Source organism: Pteronotus mesoamericanus, unplaced genomic scaffold, assembly GCF_021234165.1.
Source record: "Pteronotus mesoamericanus isolate MK-2021 breed Mesoamerican mustached bat unplaced genomic scaffold, CSHL_Meso_final contig_42, whole genome shotgun sequence".
Taxonomy (NCBI): domain Eukaryota; kingdom Metazoa; phylum Chordata; class Mammalia; order Chiroptera; family Mormoopidae; genus Pteronotus; species Pteronotus mesoamericanus.
The window spans coordinates 14,496,764-14,518,989 of NW_026555157.1; the positions used below are offsets into that span (position 1 = coordinate 14,496,764).

General features: G+C 36.1%; 1 protein-coding gene across 1 annotated transcript in view; it reads left to right on the top strand.

Moving 5' to 3' along the window:
* Nucleotides 1–20,762, top strand: part of ADGRG7 (adhesion G protein-coupled receptor G7) — a 65,924-nt gene extending 45,162 nt beyond the window's left edge. Inside the window, exons 12-16 of the mRNA XM_054577384.1 lie at nt 1,149–1,489; nt 3,949–4,039; nt 10,697–10,852; nt 12,929–13,085; nt 20,502–20,762. Of these exons, the coding sequence (XP_054433359.1) occupies nt 1,149–1,489; nt 3,949–4,039; nt 10,697–10,852; nt 12,929–13,085; nt 20,502–20,762 (1,006 nt within the window). The remainder of the gene's footprint in view (nt 1–1,148; nt 1,490–3,948; nt 4,040–10,696; nt 10,853–12,928; nt 13,086–20,501) is intronic.
* Nucleotides 20,763–22,226: the final 1,464 nt, after the last annotated feature.

Consider the following 22,226-nt stretch of genomic DNA (forward strand, 5'->3'; position numbering starts at 1 on the left):
AATTATAAAGTTAATTAAAGTTATATCAGGCCTTATTCTTTTAAAATTTATACATGCGCTTTAAAATAAAATACTTTTAAAAAACTCAAGAGACTTTCTTTACATTTGCATATGGTATCATCTACTAACATGCAATAGTTTTCTATTTTGAAAATTTGAAAAATCCTTTTAGAACCTTTCTATAGACAGCCTTTGTACGTGCTTGCAAATCTGGAGAAGTTTGGTCTATTGCAGTATTAAAAACTGCCCTAGAACTTAGGGTCTTGACACAACAATTTATTATCGCTATTGCTTCTGTGTCTTGGCTGGGCTCAGCTGGGCAGCTCCTCCGAAGGTCTCCCTGAGGACCTCCCATGACACCGTGGTCACGTGGTGGCTGGGATTGGAGCCATCCAGAGGTTGCTGGGATGATGCAGCAGCAGGGTCATTCCAGAGTCTCAGAGCAGCTCCATGAGGTTCTTGTTGCAGGGTGGCTGGATTTTTTACATGGTGGCTCAGGAGCACAAAAGGGAAAACTTGTTATGACTTTCATGAGTCCTAGGTACTTTTGTCTTTGTGAGACTCTCCTCCATAAAAAAAGGATAAGAATCATATTTTATGACAGCATTGTTATAAAGATGAATATATTAATATTACATGCTAATTTTTTTTCTTTGACCTAAAAGTTCATTTTTGTCTTCTTCTGGTTGAAAAGGAGTTAAAACATTGCTGTGGGCCGTAAAAGTATTGTGGGCTCTAAGCACTACTGTATCTAATGGATAAGTTGGCCTTATCTTCCAGGCCTTCTATTCATTAAAACAAGTCACAGTCCAGCCCTGGGAGGTGAATATGCCGGGCATAAATACTGGGAAGTAGGATTTGTTGGGGGCCGTCTCTGGAGAGTAGCTATCACCTTTGATTGGAACACAGTTTCAAGAAAGGATGTATCAGCCTGTTTTCTCTAGCTAACTAACTTGTGGAAATGACATAAGAGAAGAGTATAATTTTCTGGTGTTGCTGGGAAGGTAGATGTACCAGGTGGCCCATGGGCTATTAGCTGAATTTATATTGGATAATAATATTCTTTGTTCCCTCACAATATCACTAAAGTTTATATATTGCAGTTATTTTGCTTATTTTTTTAATTTTATTTACTTATTTATATTCAGGAGAGTGAGAAAAACCTCAGTAACCTGGGTGTTGGTCAGTCTGTGCACATCAATGTTGATTTTCAACCTCCTGTTTGTGTTTGGAATTGAAAACTCCAATAAGAACTTAAGTACAAATGATGCCAAAAATACTGGTTCTAATAGTAATGAAAAGCCCAAAAGAGACACTGAGGACCCTGTGAATCCTACGTGCACGGCGATTGCTGCATTGCTTCATTACTTTCTGCTAGTGACATTTACCTGGAGTGGACTCAGTGCCGCACAGCTCTATTACCTTCTAATTAGGACCATGAAGCCTCTTCCTCAACGTTTCATTCTTTTCATCTCCTTAATTGGGTGGGGTAAGTGTTTGTTTCTCTACTTACTCAGGAATTTACTTTTGTCGAAACCATTTAGTTTAAACAAATGCCTATTGAAGACCTAAAAGTACAAGGCCTAGAGGTAGGGGAGATGGAAAATCCAGAAATCAGTAAAAGCGCCTTTCACCTTCACACTCCTGTGGAGGCAGATGGGTGGAGGCAGTTCTACTAGATACATTATAAGCTAACCTCAAGATGTTAATTTCCTTCAACATCTCTATTAATTTGATTTGGGATTTAGGCCACAAAAAACTTTCTAGCTACTTTATTTATTTATTGTTTGGGGGGTGCCACATAATTTTATTTTTAAAAAAAATTTAAAAAATTTTATTGTTTAGGCCACTACAGTTGTCCCAATTTTTGCCCCCTTTCCCCCTTCACCCAATCCACCCTCCGCACTCCCACAGGCAATCCCCACACTGTTGTCCATGTCCATGGGTCATTCATATGTGTCCTTTGGCTATGCCTTTCACCTTCTTTCAACCAGACCCCCCACCCCATCACTTCTTACAGCTGTCAGTCCGTTCCATGTTTTTATGCCTCTGATTCTATTTTGCTTATAAGTGAGATCATATGGTATTTGTCTTTCTCTAACTAGCTTATTTCACTTAGCATAATAGTCTCCAGTTCCACCCATGCTGTTACAAAGGGTAGGCATTCCTTCTTTTTTACAGCTGAGTGGTAATCCATTGTATAAAGGTAGCACAGCTTTTTTACCCACTCATCTACGGATGGACACTTAGCCTGTTTGCAAATTTTGGCTTTTGTAAATAACGCTGCTACGAACATAGCAATGCATATATTCTTTTGGATTGGTGTTTCAGGATTCTTAGGATACATTCCCAGAAGTGGAATCTCCGGGTCAAAAGGCATTTCCATTTTTAATTTTTTGAGAAAACTGCATAGCATTTTTCACAGTAGCTGTACCAGTCCGCATTCCCACCAACAGTGCACTAGCATTCCCTTTTCTTTGCATCCTTGCCAACACTTGTTGTTGGTTGATTTATTAATGATAGCTATTCTTGGCACATGTGAGATGATATCTCATTATGGTTTTAATTTGCATCCTTCTGATGGCTAGTGATGTTGATCATTTTTTCATATGTCTATGGGCCATCTGTATGTCCTTTTTGGAGAAGTGTTTATTCAGGGTCGTTGCCCATTTTTTAATTGGATTGTTGGTCTTTCTGATGTTGAGTTGTATAAGTTCTTTATATATTTTGGAGATAAAACCCTTGCCTGATGTATCCTTGGTAAATATGTTCTCCCATACAGCGAGTTCCCTTCTTCATTTTGATGATGGTTTCTTTGACTGTGCAGAAGCTTTTTAATTTGATGTATTCTCATTGGTTAATTTTTTCCTTTGTTTCTCTTGCCCTAAAAAATATATTGGCCAAAATATTGCTATGTGAGATATCTGAAATTTTACTATGTTTTCCTCTTGGACTTTTATGGTGCCATGACTTATATTTAAGTCTTTTATACATTTTGAGTTTATTCTGGTGTATGGTATAGGTTGATGGTCTACTTTCATTTTTCTGCACATATCTGTCCAATTTTCCCAACACCATTTATTGAAGAAACTGTCTTTACTCCATTGTATGTTCTTGCCTCCTTTGTCAAATATTAATTGATCATAAAGGTGTGGATTTATTTCTGGGCTCACGGTTCTATTCCATTGATATATGCATCTGTTCTTATGCCAGTACCAGAATGTTTGATTACAGTGCCCTTATAGTATAGTTTAATAGCAGGTATTGTGACCCCTCCAACTTTGTTCTTCTTTCTCAAGATTGTTGAGGTTATTCAGGGTCTTTTTGGTTCCATATAATGTTTTGGAATATTTGTTCTAGATCTTTGAAATATGCCATTGATATTTTAATAGGAATTGCTTTGAGTCTGTAGATTGTTTTGGGTAGTATGGACATTTTAATGATGTTAATTCTTCCAATCAATGAACACAGTATATGCTACCATTTATTTGCATCTTTCTCAATTTCTTTCTTCAGTGTCCCATATTTTTCCAAGTACATGACTTTTACCTCCATGGCTAAATTTATTCCTAGGTATCTTTTCTTTGTTGTTGTTACAGTAGTAAATGGGATTGTTTTCTTAGTTTCTCTTTCTGATAGTCATTATTGGGTTCTCCCTTCTCATTATAAACATGCCATTGATTTCTGAGTATTGATTTTGTATCCCCAACTTTGTCGCTTCTAGCTGCTTTAAAAGAAATGCTGTAAGAAAGACAACTAGAGTAACTCTTTGAGAAAAATAATTTGAAAACGGTTAACCTAGATCTCAAGTATCATTTAGTATGTTGTCTATCATGGAAAGAACAACACATTCTGAAAAGGGTCAGTTGTATAATTCATTCATGGTCTTTTATAATTAATCCCAGTCTTGGGTAAATTATTAATTTGATGCCTCTCTTTATCACCTAGGAGTCCCGGCTGTTGTGGTGGCTATGACAATGGGAATCATTTTTTCTCAGAATCCTTCAGAGTGGGAGTTAAAATACCGGCAAGAAAAAATGTGAGTTTTTATTTTTTTAATGTCCATTTTTTTATATCAGTGTAAGTATTCGGTGCTGTTGAGGCCAAGGGTCAGTGAACATATGCATCACACTTTATAATTGTTATATTACAAGTGGGTATTTCAAATTTTCAAAGAACACATTGTATTTTAAATATGGTGATGTGAAAATTTCCTATGATAAATCCTTTGGTAAAGCATGTATTTACCTTCTGAATTTATAAATTTGAACTTTATTTTGTTAAATTGAATTTTTATTAAGCCCCAAAAATTATAGGACAAAATAGATTTAATCCTTAGTAATGACTTATCTTAGTTTTCTCATCTAGTAATGGGAATAACAATAATAGAAATATTTGCTTAGGGGTTACTGTGAGAGGTCCAACAAATGTGAAAACATTTCATATTTTTGAGAGCACTATCCATATTTATGAGTCAATTCTATGTTTATACGATTATAATGAATATTTCATTATGATTTATTACCCATAACACATTCTCCCTGTGGCTCTAGCATGAATAACCAATTGTTAATAATGGAAGTACCTGACTGTATGGAGTTTGCTTTTTATGTGGGGAGGAAGAGAAGAGAGCTGAGATACAACTTTTTACATGTATTTCTGCTGTCGAGTGACAACTGCTCTTTAATTGATTCTCCCTTCTCATTTTATAATCCAACAATTCTTATCCCCATATTCCACCTTAAGACCCAGACCAACTAAAAATAAAAATAAAGCTCTTGGAAATGTGCAAGTAGTGCCAAGGGAAAGCTGTGGAGTTAGGGCACTTACCTATTTCTAGGACTAACCATGCCCAGCTGTAGAACAGGAGACTATTCGTCTGATTTGATTTTAGAAGCCAAATACTTCAGGCACTATTTTCTTTGTTTAATCAGGGTTAACTATCTTTTAATGAGTTTTAAAATTTGAATTTCACAATTAGAGATCATAATTGGATGCAAGTATCTCATGGGAGAGGTAATTCAGTTCAAATTGCATTTTTAATTTTCTCCTCTAAACCAGGCACAGGGCTAGACTTACTCCTATAAAAGCCTTTAGGAGAAAGACTCTCTTTCTACTCTCTTAAATCTACTCTCTTAAATTTATTCATACTTAGCTATAAATAATTAAGAGAAGATTCTTTCCTGAGTACAATATTAGATGTTAAGGAAGACACTAGGTGACTGATAAGAGAAGTTGCGAAGAAAGGAAAGGATGTATAAGACTTGCCTCTTGTTAAACCCTTATCCCCCACCTTCCACCTTATACACAGACATCAAAGGTCACATTCCTTCAGGATATATTTAGAAAGAGGAGGGACTTCTTTGGTTTTCCTGAGTTATCATCCTCAATATCTCATGCTCTCCCCCACTGCTCCCTGCTTTGCCACTGATACCTGAAACCCCTAACCCAGTTCCCCTGATGTACTGCAATCATTGCAAGAAGGACCTAATTAAGGAGTAGGTACAGCACAGGCCACATTCCTCATTCATGCTCTGTCCCCATATTCTCTGCACTACCATCATATAGGCTGTTTCCAGACTTTCCTGAAGGGTTGGAATAATCATGAGAAATTATAATGAACAAAGGAGAAGATTATTCAACTAAATGCTGTGTATGCTAAAGCTGTCTTTGTGGTGTGCTTCATGGCAAAATCACCAAGGAGTTAAATCCTTCACCTGAGGTCTACTTATGATGCTCTCCAGACTTCAGGTCCATAGCTATTTGTCAGTTCAACCTTGACTGTGTGACTCTCCAAGCTCAACTCTCGAAGTCTTGCTCAATGCCTCACAATAGGGTTAGTTTCACAGTAGGATCCATCTCTCTCCTCAACAGTCTATTTCTCATAATCCAAGTTATTAAATTAAGGATGACAAAGGGAGAGGCTGTTGTGAGAACAAATTCAGCATGATTATCTCTCCAAGTACTACAAAGGATAGAGAGGGTGAGGAGTTCCCTCCTAGGGCACACTTCCTAAGGACCATGGGTATCCAAGCTTTTCCTCTTCCAGGTCTCCTCATCGGTGTTAGGTAATAGAGGAATCTTATAGACATTTGTACCCCCAACACACACGTCTATTGTGCAAATATTAATTCTCAGAAATTGTGTCATCTAAAGTTTACTCAAGACTCAAGACATACAGATAAGGATAAATACTTGTCTATTTGTTTCATAATTTGCAAGTCTCCTTTATCCAGTAGAGTTAGATTGTTCATTTTCTTTCTTGATTTCTTTTTAAACTCTGTTTCTTTAGGCTGCCTGGATAAGAAATTTATTCATCTTTTCCATTTAAAACTTTTGATGGCCACTTTTTTAGTCACCAAAGAAGCTTCTTGAGGTTTGAAAGTACTTCTTACCAGGATTTCATTAAATTCTTAGCCAAGTGCCCTCATTTCTTCTGTGTAGGGAAATGTGATATGGAGGGTGACAGGAGAGTTGTTCTCCAGTTACAGATGAAAGGAAAGGGAAGACAGAAGTTCTGAAGATAAACTTGCTCGCTCTCACCATTTTATTTAAGGATGGGCCTAGTCTATGTATCAGTGGGTTGGAGACACTCCTTTTCACTTTTTAATTTACTACAGAGTACATTTACTACAGAGTTTAATTTACTACAGAGATTGAACATCATTACAGTTTTCTTGAAGATCATTCAAATTAGAAATATGATTTGTAATAATTTAAACTATAGCAACAGTCCAAAGCAAAACAACTTAGAAATCCTTTAACATGCATAATAATGGTGTTTTACCTACAGGAGAAAGAAAACACACATTAATTGAATGCCAAATATATTCCAGAGCTTCTCACATCAATACCCAAGTGCCTACTTGACATCTCCAGTTGGCTGTCTAATAAGCCATCTCCTGGTCTTCCCTCCCAAACCTGCCCTTCCTATCGTCTTCCCCATCTCAGTTAATGGTAATTCCATTCTTCCAGGTACTCAGGCCAAAGACTTCGGAGTCATTCTTAATATTCCTGCATCTCACATCCAACCTATCAATAAAATAAATCATTTTGCTTTACTTATAAATATGAGGTCTGCCCAGAAAATATTCAGCCATGAACTATGAAAAATAGAAACATTTGTAGAAGATACTAGATACAAGAAACATTGTACATAGGACAATGATGCCTCAGTCCCCTTCAAAGTAGGCACCTTGGGATCTCACACATTTCTCCCAATTGCTATCAGATACCCTGTTGTATTTTCCTGAATCTCACTGACGGTCTGAAATCTCTTCCCTTTCAAAGGTGATTTTAGTTTTGGGAAAAGCCAGAAGTTGCAGGGAGCCAAATCTGAGCTGTAGGGGTTTTGAGTCACCTGGGTAATTTGATATTTTGCCAAACAACTCTGCATGAGACATGATGCATGAGCAGGCTTGTTTTCATGATGAAGTTGCCAATCACCAGTTGCCCATAGCTGTGTCCTTCTGAATCATCCAAAGAGTTTCCACAGAGTATTAATGCAAAATTTGATGCAGATTTGTTGCTCTACTCACTCAGCCATTTTGAATATGACAGCCACACAGTACACATGTTCACTCAATGGCATCTACCATCCCCACCAGCTAGTGCACTGAAGCCATCATTGTTCACAAACGTGCATTTCAGTCCACTCTCCTTGACTGCCAGGTTACAGCAATGTCCCGTAAACCATTCTTGTTATATTAACAATGGTTGGACTTTTTCCAGGCAGCCCTCATTTATCTGGAACCAGACTATTTCTTTTTCTTTTTATACATTGAATTTATTGAGGTGATATTGGTTAATAAAAGTATGTAGGTTTCAAGTGTACAATTCTATAATACATCATCTGTATGCTGCCTTGTGTGTTCAATATCCCAAGTCAAGTCTCCTTCCATCACCCTATACCCTCTTCTACTTCCCCCACCTCCTTCCCTGCTGGTATCAACATGCTGTTGTCTGCGTCTATGAGTTGTTTTTTTCTTCTTAATTCCTTCATCTTTCTCTCCCCCTCACCTCTCACAGCTGTCAGTCTGTTCTTTATGAGTCTGTTTCTATTTTGTTCATTAGTTTATTACATTCACTAGATTCCACATATGAGTGAAATCATATTGTACTTGTCTTTCTCTGACTGGTTTATATCATTCAACATAGTGCTCCCCAGGTCCATCCATGAATTGCAAAGTGTAAGATTTCCTTCTTTTTTATGGACAAGTAGTATTCATTGTGTATTCTACTTGTCCATAAAAAAGTAGTATTCAATGTATCATAGCTTTTTTTATACACTCACATACTGATGGACACCTGGGTTGCTTTCAAATGTTGGCAATTGTAAATAACACTGCAATGAAATGTAGGGGTACATATATTCTTTTGAATTTGTTGGAAACAGACTATTTCTTAACATCCCTTGTCCTGGTCCAAACCACCAGATTGTTGCAATAAACTCCTAGTGGATTTCCTCCTTTTGCATCCATTTTTCTCTTATTTTTGCATGTAGCTAGAGTAATACCTTTAAAACTTGACATATTATATCAGGTTTCTCTTTCTTGCCAGGAGTACATACAATCACCTATAAAGCCTTGACATAATTTACTTCTTTTCACTAATCCTTCTACTTATTTGTTCTAGCCACTCTGGCCTCTTTGCTGTTCCATAAGCTCTAAACTCAGGGCCTTTACACTTGCTGTTTCCCATGCCTGGAATCCCCTTCCCCCTCATCTACTTCAAACCTTTGCTTAAATATCAGTTTTCCCCCCCATAAGGCTTTTCCTGACTGCCGTATTAAAATAAACCCTCCTCCCCACCCACACACAGTCATACCTACCTTTATTATCTGCTTCATTGTTCTCCACAGCACTTCTCACCATCTGGATTGTATATATTTTATTTATTTGTTAGTTTTACCTGTTTCTCTGTGCTAGAATAAATTCACTAAAGAAGGGATTTAGTTTTTTTTCCACTGCTGATATCTTGGTGTCTAAAATGGTGTCTGGCACATAGCATATTCTTTAAATACTTATTAAATGAACGAATGAATTCTTACAACAATGCCAGCAGATGATTATTATACCTCATCGATGAGAAGGAAACATCACCAGACTACAACCACAAATAGCAACAACAAAACAAACAAAAATTGATGCAATGGGGTTAAATAACTACCCAAACATTTTAAAACTTAAACCTTTCAAAATGCAAATTAATAAGTGACTTTAAATAATCTATGATATAGCAAAATAATGGAATAATATGTAGTTCTAAAAATAATGAGGACAAAGCTCTGCATCACTAGCCATTAGAGAAATGCAGATCAAAACCACCATGAGGTACCACCTCACACCGGTCAGAATGGCCATCATAAACAGATCCACAAACAACAGGTGCTGGCGAGGCTGTGGAGAAAAGGGAACTCTAGTCCACTGTTGGTGGGAATGCAGACTGGTGCAGCCACTATGGAAAGCAGTGTGGAATTTCCTCAGAAAGCTGAAAATGGAACTGCCTTTTGATCCAGCGATTCCCCTGCTGGGACTATACCCTGAGAACACCAAAACGCCAATACAAAAGAACCTATGCACCCCAATGTTCATAGCAGCACAATTTACAATAGCCAAGTGTTGGAAGCAACCTAAATGCCCATCAGTAGATGATTGGATCAAAAAATTATGGTACATATACACAATGGAATACTACGTAGCAGAAAGAAAAAAAGAAGTACTAAACTTCGCAACAGCATGGATGGAACTGGAGAGCATCATGCTAAGCGAAATAAGCCAGGGGGCGAAAGACAAATACCATATGATCTCACCTATAAGCGGAACCTAACCAACAATGCAAAGAAGCAAGGCAAATATGGCCAGCAACACTGAAAGGAAAAGAAATCAACAGAGACAAGAGGGAAGAGGGGGGCAGGGAAAGGGAAGGGAAGGGGAAAGTCAAGGAACATATAGCAAGGACTCATGGACAAAACCAAAGGGGAAGAGCTGAGGGAGGGAAGGTGGGAGGGGGCAAGGGAAAGGGGGGGGGAAGGCAGAGACAAATGTATTTAAAAAGTAAATAAATTAATAAAAAAAAATAAATAAATAAAAATAAAAATAATGAGGACAGTCTTTGTATTCTGGCATAGAATGATCTCCAAGATATGTTGTTAAGTAAGGCATAGAAGTATCATGTGTTATCATTTGTTTGAACATCAGGAAAAAATTTACATTTGCTGGTGTATTCATAGCCTAAATCTGGAAGAATACACAAGAAACATTGATTACCACTGGAGACAGACAGTAGGTGACTATGGATAATTGTAGGAGGGGATCTTGTCTTTCTATGAATGTTTACACCATTTAAATTTTGAGCCATCTAGATGTGCTACATATTAAAAAATAAAATAAAATAATAACTTGCTTCAATTCAGACAGACATCTAGTAAGTGACAGAGAGTGATCTTTAAATTTGGGACTGCCTGACTCAAAAGCCCGTTTTCTTTCCACTAGCCAATACTGTTTCCTAGAGGGTAATGGCAGAACCAATGCATTTCATTTTTCTAGTAGGCCGAATTCTTGGAAGTCATCTCAAATATATATGTTGCAAAGGGATATTGTCTTTTAGTTGAGTGAATGTCAATAATGATAATAACAAGGAGAAACATATGTATACCCTTCTTAGTCTTCTGAAATAATTTCTTTTCTCTCCACAGCTGCTGGCTGGCAGTTTTGGATGGCAAAGATTTTATAAGAAGTCCATTGTTGTGGTCACTCATTCTACCTGTGACCATTATCCTCATCATCAATGTTGTTATATTTATTGTCATTTTAGTCAAAGTGCTGTGGAAGAATAACCAGAATCTGACAAGGTAAGATTCCCAGAGAATGGGAAGCTGCCCGACATGACTCACTGAACGCACAATAAGTACTGTAATACACCTATACTTCCTAGAGGAGTTTCAGACTCTGGGACAACGGCAGGGGCATGTGGTTTGCAGGAGAGATTTTCTCTTAAATTTTGTCTCAGAGAGTGGATCTTCCCATCTTCCCACATCAGCACTACATGTGGGTCTGCTGCATTACATAGCACACGTTCATGCTACCGGAGCCCAACTGAAAAACGCAACACAAAATTTCTCCCAAATAGTCAATAAATCAGATTTGAATAAAGAAATGATAGGATTGTGAATAGATGCTGATAACTCTATTTTTACTTTAGAAACTAGTGTCTATAGGCTATGTTTTACATGTGTTGCTTGAATCACATAATGGACTTATATTTTTTAATTACTTGTGAACATATAATAATAGGGAAATTTCACTTAAAATATATTTTTTCTTGAAAAAAAGGAACATCTGGCAACATTAAGCCCACATCCCCTGCAGATGGGGCACATGCTCTGGTTTATCAGTTCCCATGTGGACTGCTTCTCTCCTTTATATATCCTTTCTGACCTCAGTAAGTATTGCATTTTCATTGTCATCACTGATTATCTATCTATCTATCTATCTATCTATCTATCTATCTATCTATCATCTATCTATAGATATATAATATATAATATGTATTAAATACATATTAAATACTATTAAATACATATACCCTCTCCCCAATATCCCACAGCACAAATTGGTTAAAACACAGTGCTAATGAGGCTATGAATTCAGCTTTAATCCTATAAGACTCTGCTTAGCCCAAGTAACTGACTATAAGCACATCTGTGACCTTTGCTGTTTACCAAATTAATTTGGTATGAAGAGATGGGTGAAAACTACTATCATCAGTGGGGATATAATCTTAAATATGTGATTTAAGATATGTAAATACTGATCCAGAGTAGTATCATTTTTCCTTTATAAATGATAGTCCATATGAGGGAAATATGGAGAAAGATTATGAGTGATAATCATTCAAAACTATGTCTTATTAGAAATGCAGAAAAATCTTGGTGAAGTCTTCTCAGCCTAATTGCAAATTAGGTTATGTTTCCTTTATGCAGAACTATCATTTTGGTCTCAGGCATCAACCAAATTTGTCTTTCTAAATTTTGGCTGATAGTGTATGGTTCCTAAACTGGCTTAGTTACTATGAAAAGCAGGTTACAATTTAATTGTTTAACCAGTTATCTTTCATGTATCAGTTAGCTATTGCTGCATTACAAACTACCCCAAAACTTAATGGCTTACAATGACAAATATTTATTGTTTGTCATAAGTTGGAGTGTGGGTTGGGCAGTTGTCCTGGTTTTGGCTGGCTTGAATGTGAATCTAGGATGACTCACTCTCATAGTTAGTGGCTGGTTGGTCTTGAGTGGTAGCTGCTCAGTGGGAAAAACTCATCTCTCTTCATTGTGGTCTCTCAGTCTGCATTAAACTAGTCCAGGCTTCTTAACACAGTGGTTTCAGGGTTCCAAAGAGCAATAAGAGAAAGCACGCTCTAATGAAAAAAATGCTTTCAAGTCTCTACTTGTGGAACAGTTGCTGATGTCTCACCAGTCAAGGTGAGACATTAGCAATTGTCTCACTATCACGGGAAGAGGATCACTCCACACTTTAATAACCTCTCATTCTCATATCAGCTTACATCATGGGAAGGTTCCAGATGCCCCCCAATTTCTCACTAGCTGATCCAGGAGTAATAATCACCAAAGTAAATTTCTCTTCCAAAGAAATAATTGATTCTTTGTGAAATTTGCCTGTAAGTATTGAAGGAACTGTTTATGCCTGATACAAGTATCACTGTATTTCTTAATAAAGCTTGCTAAATCAGATTCTGTGCAGCAAGGCACAGGTCTAACGTCATTTTTCCACCAGAGGCATAATATTGTTAAATGAACAGTGTATGTGGGCAGCTGAATATATATTCTCAATAGCAGGGTAACAATGGCATTAATAAGAAAAAAAGGAATGGACCTTATTGTTTTTTCTTGCTTTCTCTTGCCTAGCACAAAAAAGGTTTCATCGCTAAAGAAGATTCTTAGCACATTATCTATTGCAGTTGTTTTTGGAGTCACCTGGATTCTGGCATACTTGATGCTAACTGATAATCAAGATATCAGGATCATCTTCAGCTACATATTCTGTCTTTTCAACACTACTCAGGTATGGTGTGGATTAGTCTGAAAGTAGGAGATGCTGAATCAAAGTTTTCCCCATTTAAGACTCCCCGAAGGTCATTTCTTTGTACTTTTAGGAGATTCTTTTTTAATCCTTTGAGGGAAGACAAAGGAAAGCTCTTTATGACTTACCTACTATATTCTTTCCTGTGCTGAAGTACATAGAATATATGTGCAATAAGGTTGGATCACGCCAGTCCTTCTCCTCTGGGCAGAAGAAATATTGTCAGGCAAATAGCTTGGGGAGCGCTTCCTTTCCTTTTCTCCCATACAACAGCTTCACAGAAGCTCCCCACAGTAGTTGTATGGACAATGTCACAGTTATTGCTGGAAGTTGGGTCCATGTGGGGTGGGCTGAATTTTCTATTGTTCCCTCTTTTTAAAATTTTATAAGATTATTTACTTTTTCTTTTAAAAAATGTATGGAGGAATCATTGGAAATACTTGACAAATATAATCATATACATCAAGTGTACAATGTGATGATTTGATATACATACACATTGTAGAATGATTACCAAGATTAACATAATTAACAATCCATATCACATAGTTAACTTTATTTTTTATTTTTATTGTTGTTCAATTACACTTGTCCCCATTTTACCCCATTGCTCTCCTCTGCCCTACCCACCCTCCCACGTTCAATCCTCCCCCGACCCAGTTGTCTTTGTCCGTGGGTCCTTTATACATGTTTCTCACATAGCTAACTTTTTAGACTGTGTGGTGAGAATGCTTAACTACTCAGCAACTTTCTAGTATACAATATCATATGATTAATCAGAGTCACCATGCTCTACATCAGATTCTCAGAAATTATTCTTTTTATAACTGAAAATTTGCGTTCTTTAACCTACATTATCCCATTTCCCCCTTCCTCCAGCACCTGGCAACTAGCATGCTATTCTTTCTCTATGAAGTTGGCTTTTTAAAAAAAAGATTCACATATAAGTAATACCATAGAGTATTTGTCATTTTCTATCTGACTTATTTCATTTAGCATGATGCCCTTCAGGTTCATTCATGTTTTTGCAAATGGTAGAATGTCCTTGTATTTTATGTCTGAATAGTAATCTATTATTTATAGATGTGTAATAAATATATAATATAAATTTATAAGCTTATTTATAAATATATATATATATATATATCATGTTCTCTTTTTTTTGATCCTTACCAGAGGATAGATCTATTGCTTTTAGATGAGAGGAGGGTGGGGGAACACACACACACACACACACACACACACACACACACACACACTGATCTGAGAGAAACATAGATTGGTTGCATCTCATACATGTCCTGGCCTGGGACTGAACCCCCAACCTAGGTTTGTGCACTGACCAGGGATGGAACCTGCAACCTTTTGGTGTATGGGACAATACTCCAACCAATTGAACCACCCAGCCAGGGCACATTTTCTTTATCATTCACCAATGAAAAGACATTTAGGTTGTTTTCATATATTGTCTATGGTGAATAATGCTTCAGTAAACATGGGTGTGCAGCTATCTCTTCAAGATATGGATTTCATTTCCTTTGGCTATATATCCAGGAGTGAAATTGCTGGAATATGTGGTAGCTCAAGTTTTAACTTTCTGAGTAACTGCCATACTGTACCAATTTACATTCTCACCAAAAGTATGTAAAAGTTTCTTTTTCTCCACATCCTCAGCAACATTTTTATCTCTTGTCTTTTTGATAATTGACATCCTAACAGATGTGAGGTGATATCTCACTGTGATTTTGATTTGTGTTTCCCTAATAATTAAAGATGTCAAACACATTTTCATGTACCTGTTGGCCATTTGTATGCATTCTTTTTTTTTATAAAAATTTTATTTATTTATTTTTAGAGAGAGAGGAAGGGAGGGAGAAGGGGAGGGAGGGAAACATCAATGTGAGACAGAAACATTGATTGGTTAACTTGCAACCCAGGCATGTGCCCTGACAGGGAATCAGATCAGCAACTGCTGGCTTTGTAGGAAGATGCTCAACCAACTGAGCCACATGGGTCAGGGCTATGTGTCTTCTTTGGAAAAATGTCTATTCAGGTTCTTTGCTCATTTTAAAATTATTCATTTTTTCTATTGTGTTGCATGAATTCCTTTTGTATTTTGGATATTAATCCCTTATCAGGTATATAGTTTGCAAATATATTCTCCCATCCTGTAGGCTGCCTTTTCAATTTATTATTTTCTTTGCAGTGCAAAAGCTCTTTAGTTTGGTGTAGTCCTGCTTGTTTATTTACTTTTGGATACCTGTGCTTTTGGTGTGTTAGCCAAGAAATTGTTGCTATGACCATTATCGAGGATCCTTTTCCCAATGTTTTCTTCTAGAAGCTTTATGGTTTCAGGGCTTACATAAGTCTTTGATCCACTTCAAGTTAACTTTTATCAGTGATGTAAAATTGTAGTACAATTTCATTCCTTTGCATGTGAATATCCAGTTTTCCCAACATCATTTATTGGAGAGATTATCCTTTCCCCATTACGTGTTCTTGGTGCCCTTGTCAAATTAGTTAACCATACATGCATGGGTTTATGGGTGTATGTCTGGCCTCTCCACTCTGTTCTACTGGGTACATGCCTATTTTTTTATGCCAATACCATACTGTTTTGACTACTATAGCTTTGTGATATAGCTTGAAATTAGGAAGTATGATGTCTCTGACTTTGTTCTTTTTCAGGATTGCTTTGGCTACTGGGGTCTTTTGTGGTTTTATACAAATTTACGATAGTTTTTTTCTACACCTGTGGAAAATGTTATTGGAATTTTGGTAGGGATTACATTAAATCTATATTGTTTTGGGTAACATGAACATTTTCACAGTATTAGTTTTTCCAACCCAAGAGCATAGTCTAACTTTCCATCGATTTGTGTCTTCTTCAATGTCTTTCATCAATGTCTTATTGTTTTAGGTGTATGGGTATTTCACTTTCTTGGGTTAAATGTATTACTAATTATGTAATTGTTTTTGGTGCTATTGTAAATAAAATTGTTTTCTTAATTTCTCTTCTTGTTAGTTTGTTATTAGTGTATAGAAATGCAATTGGCTTCTGTGTGTTTATTTTGTATCCTGCAACTTTACTGAATTCATTTTTTTAGTTCTAACTAGTTTTTGGTATAATCTTTTGATTTTTCTATACATAAAATTTTACAAGAGAGTTGGTTTAATAGGAGCAAAACCTTATGAAGTTTTTTTCTGTGACATAATTATACATAGGACTGAAGATGCTCTTATTTCTTGAGTCTTATCTCAAGGATATATTTAATCATAAATCTTTTAAAGAACATTTTATTCGTACTTTGTTTTAAAATTAAAAATTAAGATTTATGTATTTTTTCCTTTGGAAACCATCCTATTAACATTTTGAGAATCTCTACTATAAGAAGCTAAACATTTAGACAAAGTATTATGGTTATCTTCTGATTTTCATCATGGCAAAAATAGTGATATAGATGATCAAAATGGTAGATTAAAAATAATCCTGTTTGACCTCAGAGGAGTTTTGTTTTTATACTTTTGTATTTGTGTATTATGTAGGTAAGTGTCAAAAATTTAAGATAAAACAAAGATTTATTATTAAAGGACCTATCTTGAAATCCGGATTTCTCTCCATGCTTTTTATTCTGTGCTTCCTCCTGGGGCAAATGTTGCCTTTTGCTCTGGTGAAAAATATTACAAGGACTTTTCCATCTATATATGAAGTCTTTCCTTTCCTGAGCTGGCAGAGTGAATTATATTTCAATATATTAAAATTACCTCTCTTTGAGTCTCCGTACTACACCAGGATCATTTGTGTGTAATCACTGAATCACCTGTATAGGCAAGGAAAGGAGTTCACTTCTTATATTCCAGAACTCCAACCTTAAAAGAAAAAAACAGTTTCTAAATTCCACATATTTTGTATTGCTTACAAAATTTTTCCATTGGATGTTTACTGAGACTACCTTCTGACAATATCTTTATATGTCACACATGTACTTTTTAAAGGTAATAGATTTAGTTTTCAAATTATTTTTATAAAATCTTATTTGCCTTTAATTTGTTCACCAAAGACTGAGAAAGACATGTAAGACTTCTTTTTACACTAATTTTCTACCAATTTTTCTTATAACATTTAACTGTCTTCTATAATTTAATGCTGTATTATTGTGTTCCTAGAAATTAATGGATGTTGTATATTTCTCGTACATTTTACCTTTTATCAATATAACCAGTCACTTTCAGTCCCATTTTGTGTTGAAATCTGATTTACCATATGTTAATGTAGCATCTTCTATTTTGTGTTTATTTGATTTTATTTAATGTATTTATGCTAGTTCTTTCACCTTTAAGTTTTCTGTGTCACTTTGTTCTTGACATCTCTTTTTAGACTCTATATATTTAGATTAAAAAAATATATTTTCTCATTGTTTTCCATTTTATTGAAAAAGTTAAACTTTTTAGCTATTTAGCTATCAAAACTAATATGTTTAACCTTGTTTTGTTATCTTATTTCCTTTTTTCACATTTAACCCTGATTTTTCCTTAGTTTATATATTGTGCTATATAATTGTGTTCTCTTTTACTTAACCTTCTCTAATAATTAGAACAACTTTATTTTGTTAATTATTATCTTTGTTCATTAAACATTACTACAATTGATAACAGTTTTCAATTTCCAGAGTAAAACAGTATATACTGATTCCTCCCTTTTTAGGGTAATAATATTAACACAGTTTACCTGCTTCCTACCCCCTGGTTTTATTAGTACAATTTAAAATTTATCTTTGGTGCGGGGGGGTGTTTCTCCCCATTCTTACACCATCCCTTAAATTTTTTTGAAATAACTTTGGACTCACAAGAACTTACTAAAACAGCGCCAAGTTCCTATGTACGCTTCACCCAACTCTTCTAGCGACAACATCCCATATAACCATAAAACGTTCTCAAACCAGGGAAATTGAAATTGGTACAATCCATGTAGATTATTTATTTATAGACTCTCATCCTTGAAGTGATTACTTTAATTCTAGCTTTATTAACATAACTGAAGTAAAGTGGAAGTATTATAGTTTTGTAAATTCATTTATTCCATTTCTTCTTGTACTCAAAAATTAACTTCTTATACATAGAAGTCTTATCTCCTCAACTAGATTATTAGTTCTCTAGTGCAAGCCACATGCTTGTATATATTTTTTGCACCAGATAACATCTTTTTAAAAGATTTTATTTATTTATTTTTAGAGAGAGGGGAAGGGAGAAGTAGAGGGAGAGAAACATGAGTGTGTGGTTGCCTCTTGATCACCCTCTACTGGGGACCTGGCCTGCATCCCAGGCATGTGCCCTGACTGGGAATTGAACTGGTGACCCTATGGTTCGCAAGCCAGTGCTCAATCCACTGAGCCACACCAGCCAGAGCAGATAACATCTTGTTTGATATCAGGATGGGCTATGCTTCTCTAATATTTTGTGAAGTAAACTGTGCTGTTTGGTGAATGTCTCATTAAGTTGCTAAGAGTAGTAACCACTGTGTGCAGTTGATATATTGGTTGTTTCTGGCTCTGGTCAAATATTACCGAGGAGGGAGGTCTGATACAAAATGGAAATCATTGGGAAGGGCCTTAGATAAATTTGACTTGACTGCAAATGATGAGGCATCTCTATAGTGCAGTGTGGAGAGCTGCTTGTCTGTATGAATTGCTAACATCTCAATTAATGTTTGTAAGCTCCTTACCCTCCATCCTAGGTACCCTCCTCAGAGCCTTTTGTGACTAACTCCCTTAAACAATGGAAGTGTGCCTTCTGCTAAATTTAAATGGGTATAAGGCAGTTCTTTACTGTTGGCAATACCCAATGGAAACTCCCCAGAAGGGCAATAACTGGGGTAAACTTAGTTTGGGATTGTCAATTGACCATTGGCTTATTACCTGGAGTGGCCAGGAATTTAGAAAAGTATCTAAAAAAAAGATATGAAGAAGGATATTCTCTTCTCCATGCATAGGAGAGTCACATTATAAAATAGAGGCCCATTACAAAATATTCATACTACATAGTAAAATTGAGAGGGGTCATGTAGCAAGAGCATTGGATTAAAAGTCAAGATACTTAGGCTGTCTTTTAGCTTTAACATTAGTGATTCACATGATTTTAGGTAAATCACACAACCTCTATGAGCGAGGTATGTAAAATATAAAATGGAAGGGGGTGTTAAAATTGACTCAGTGTTCTTCAAAGTGGGTGTGAATACTGCCTACATTAGAATGTACCTAGGTGTTAAAATGCTGATTCCTGGGCAGCCTCCCCCCTCAGTCAGAGTCTACAGGGTAAGAACCAGGACTTTCCCCTTTAAACAAATGCCCAGGTGATTATTATGTACATTAAAGTGTATGAATGACTAGATTAGTTTATATGTAAAGTTCTTCCTAGATTTATAGTGCTATAATGCTAATAAACATTTATTTGTTAAGTGCCACAGATATTACTCAATAAGTACAATTTGATCTTTGTGCGAGTGATAATTAGTTTGACCCATACATTTTTATTTGTCTTTTCAAATAACACCTTTGGAATTTTAGAGAGCACAGAAATATTGGGATTCCACTCAGACAGAGTGCCACAGGATAGTGTCTTCATGGACTCTCCTTAGTCTATGTCTTTTCCTAATTATTGTACAATCAGAAATTCTATCCAGTGTTGTCTTTGACTTAGAATTTAAATTATGGAAAAGTCAGATGATATGGTGTAGCCCACAAAGAGGAGCTTTTCTAGAAACCAGATTTCTCATGTTTCCAAAACAAATTTCTCTCCCTTGAACAATCAGGATGGCCAATGACCACTTTTGTCCTTCTGAAACCTATGTCCCCATGCACACTTCCTTGTGTCATCAAGGCCTTCTTCAGATGAATTAGATATGACCTGTTGGTTGACAATCAAGTTATCTTCCTACTTTTGTCCAGTGAACTAATCTATCTCTTGCCAATAAGTATTGATTCTATTAGTCAAACTCAAGAGTCTTTGAATTATCTTACCACAACATCAGATATAAATCCTTATAAGGCTTGAGGTCATATAGATACCAATCTGGGAGACATTGATGGGTATTTATATTTAATAACTTTTTATTTTGAAATAGTTTAATACAAGAAGTTGCAAAAGTAGTACAGAGTTCCCATGTGCTCTTTGTTCAGCTTTCCCTAATGATAATACTTGTATAACCCCAGTATCTCGTCAGAATCAAGAAATAAACATTGGCACAATACTATCAACTCACCTACACATATTATTTAATTTGTTAAGTTTGGGGAGTTGTGAATGATAAGAAAACGGTGGGTGGCAGGGTGAAATAAAATCTATTCCCTGATTCTGTATCTCACCACTTACCTAAAATAAGCTTTTTTTTCTATCTGCCAGGGACTGCAAATTTTTATCCTCTACACTGTCAGAACAACAATCTTCCAGAAAGAAGCTTCCAAAGTGTTGAAGTCGTTGTCGTCATCCGTTGGGGGAGTGAAGTTGCTGCCAGGGGCACCCTCACTGAGGCTGCGAACGAGGATGTATAACATGCTCAAGTCCTGGCCAGCACTGAATGAACACTTCCGGCTGCTGGAGCCGTCCGTGGTTACGGAGGAAACGACACTCTCTGAGAGTGACCAAGCAAGCACAAGCATTTAGACAGTAAAACTGTTGCCTTCTGTGGTCCTTTTTATTCAACTTGTGTGACTTTTGCTTTTTCTATTTCCTTCCTTTAGTACTCAGTCCTTCTAGAAAGTCACCCTCAATATATTTTGCTCAAGGTCAAAAGTCAGGTACAACTTGTTGTTTATTATCATCAGGAATAATGGATTTGATAGTTTTTCTATTATTCAACAGATTCTTCCTAAATGATTGGAAGAATTCCACCCAGCATTCAAGATAATTTAAGATTATCAGTGCTCCTATGTCATAAAGTCTATGTGACAAACTTTGAAAAAAATGTAGTGCCTAAGCAAATTTTTCTCTTCATGTCCTTTTTAATATGAGGAGAAAAATTTACCACCTAGAACAAAATGATTTCTGATGAACACAGCAAAGAGTTGCTTGTATCTGTGAATATTTAAAATTGGTACATGCTTATATTTTACAATTAAGAATTTTGCACCAATTTAACCTCTGGAAAGGGAATTTGTTGTGTTATTAAAAAAAAAAATCACGTTTATGACCAGAGGATTTGTCTCTATGAGAAATATGCAGTGAGACATAGAAAGATTAGCTGGTTACTAAAGCCTTTGGATATTTCTTTCCAGTTCTTGATATATCTGCCCTTTTATCGATGAAATGACACCAAAACTCACACAATGAAAAACTTTGTCACAGTCACCCCTTATGGCTTTTAAAAGATCTAACTACTCACAAAATTTCAAACACTTGAATTTTTAATGATTTCCTAAATTTAAAAAAATGATCTCTAATGGGGTGGGGAATACTCCCATTGTCATCAGGAGATACAATCTTTGAATCGCTCTGTTCTGTTTTGTCGTAAACTAAGCAGCTGCTGTGAGTACACTGAGCTAGGGGACTAACAAAAGTCAGGTGAGCTGTGGCGTAGCCTCCTCACCACACGCTGAAGTGCATGTGCTTTTTATAGAACTGGTTGTAAATGACTGTTGGATTCCTAGGCAAGACAACAAAAGCCTCTTTCATCTGGAGGATAGTTGACACCTTACAGGATAATTAAAAGAAGTTAAGGGAAAGAATAAAGAAGAAAAGCAGTTCTCAGGGGTCAGTGTTTTTAGTGGTGTTACAGTGCTAGGCCTAGATAGGGGCTGGACATGGAAAATTATAAGATGTGGTTTACCTACTCTATGTCCCAAAATACATATTCAGGTGAAAATAAGTTTTACATAAGGGCCATTTTAAATGTGGGGAAAAAATTACCAAAGAGCCACATTTAGTCTGAGGGTGGAGTATATATGTTCCCTTGATGATTTTAGTGTTTTTTGTACTCTTTCAGCACTCTTGGAATATAGCAACCAGAATTCCATATAATGTTTCTGGAATGACTGTATCATAAAAGTGCAAGCTCCACATGTATATTGTAGAGGCTAAATCTGGCAGACTTGGCAGGCATTGATGGAACTACCCTGAAATCCTACCACT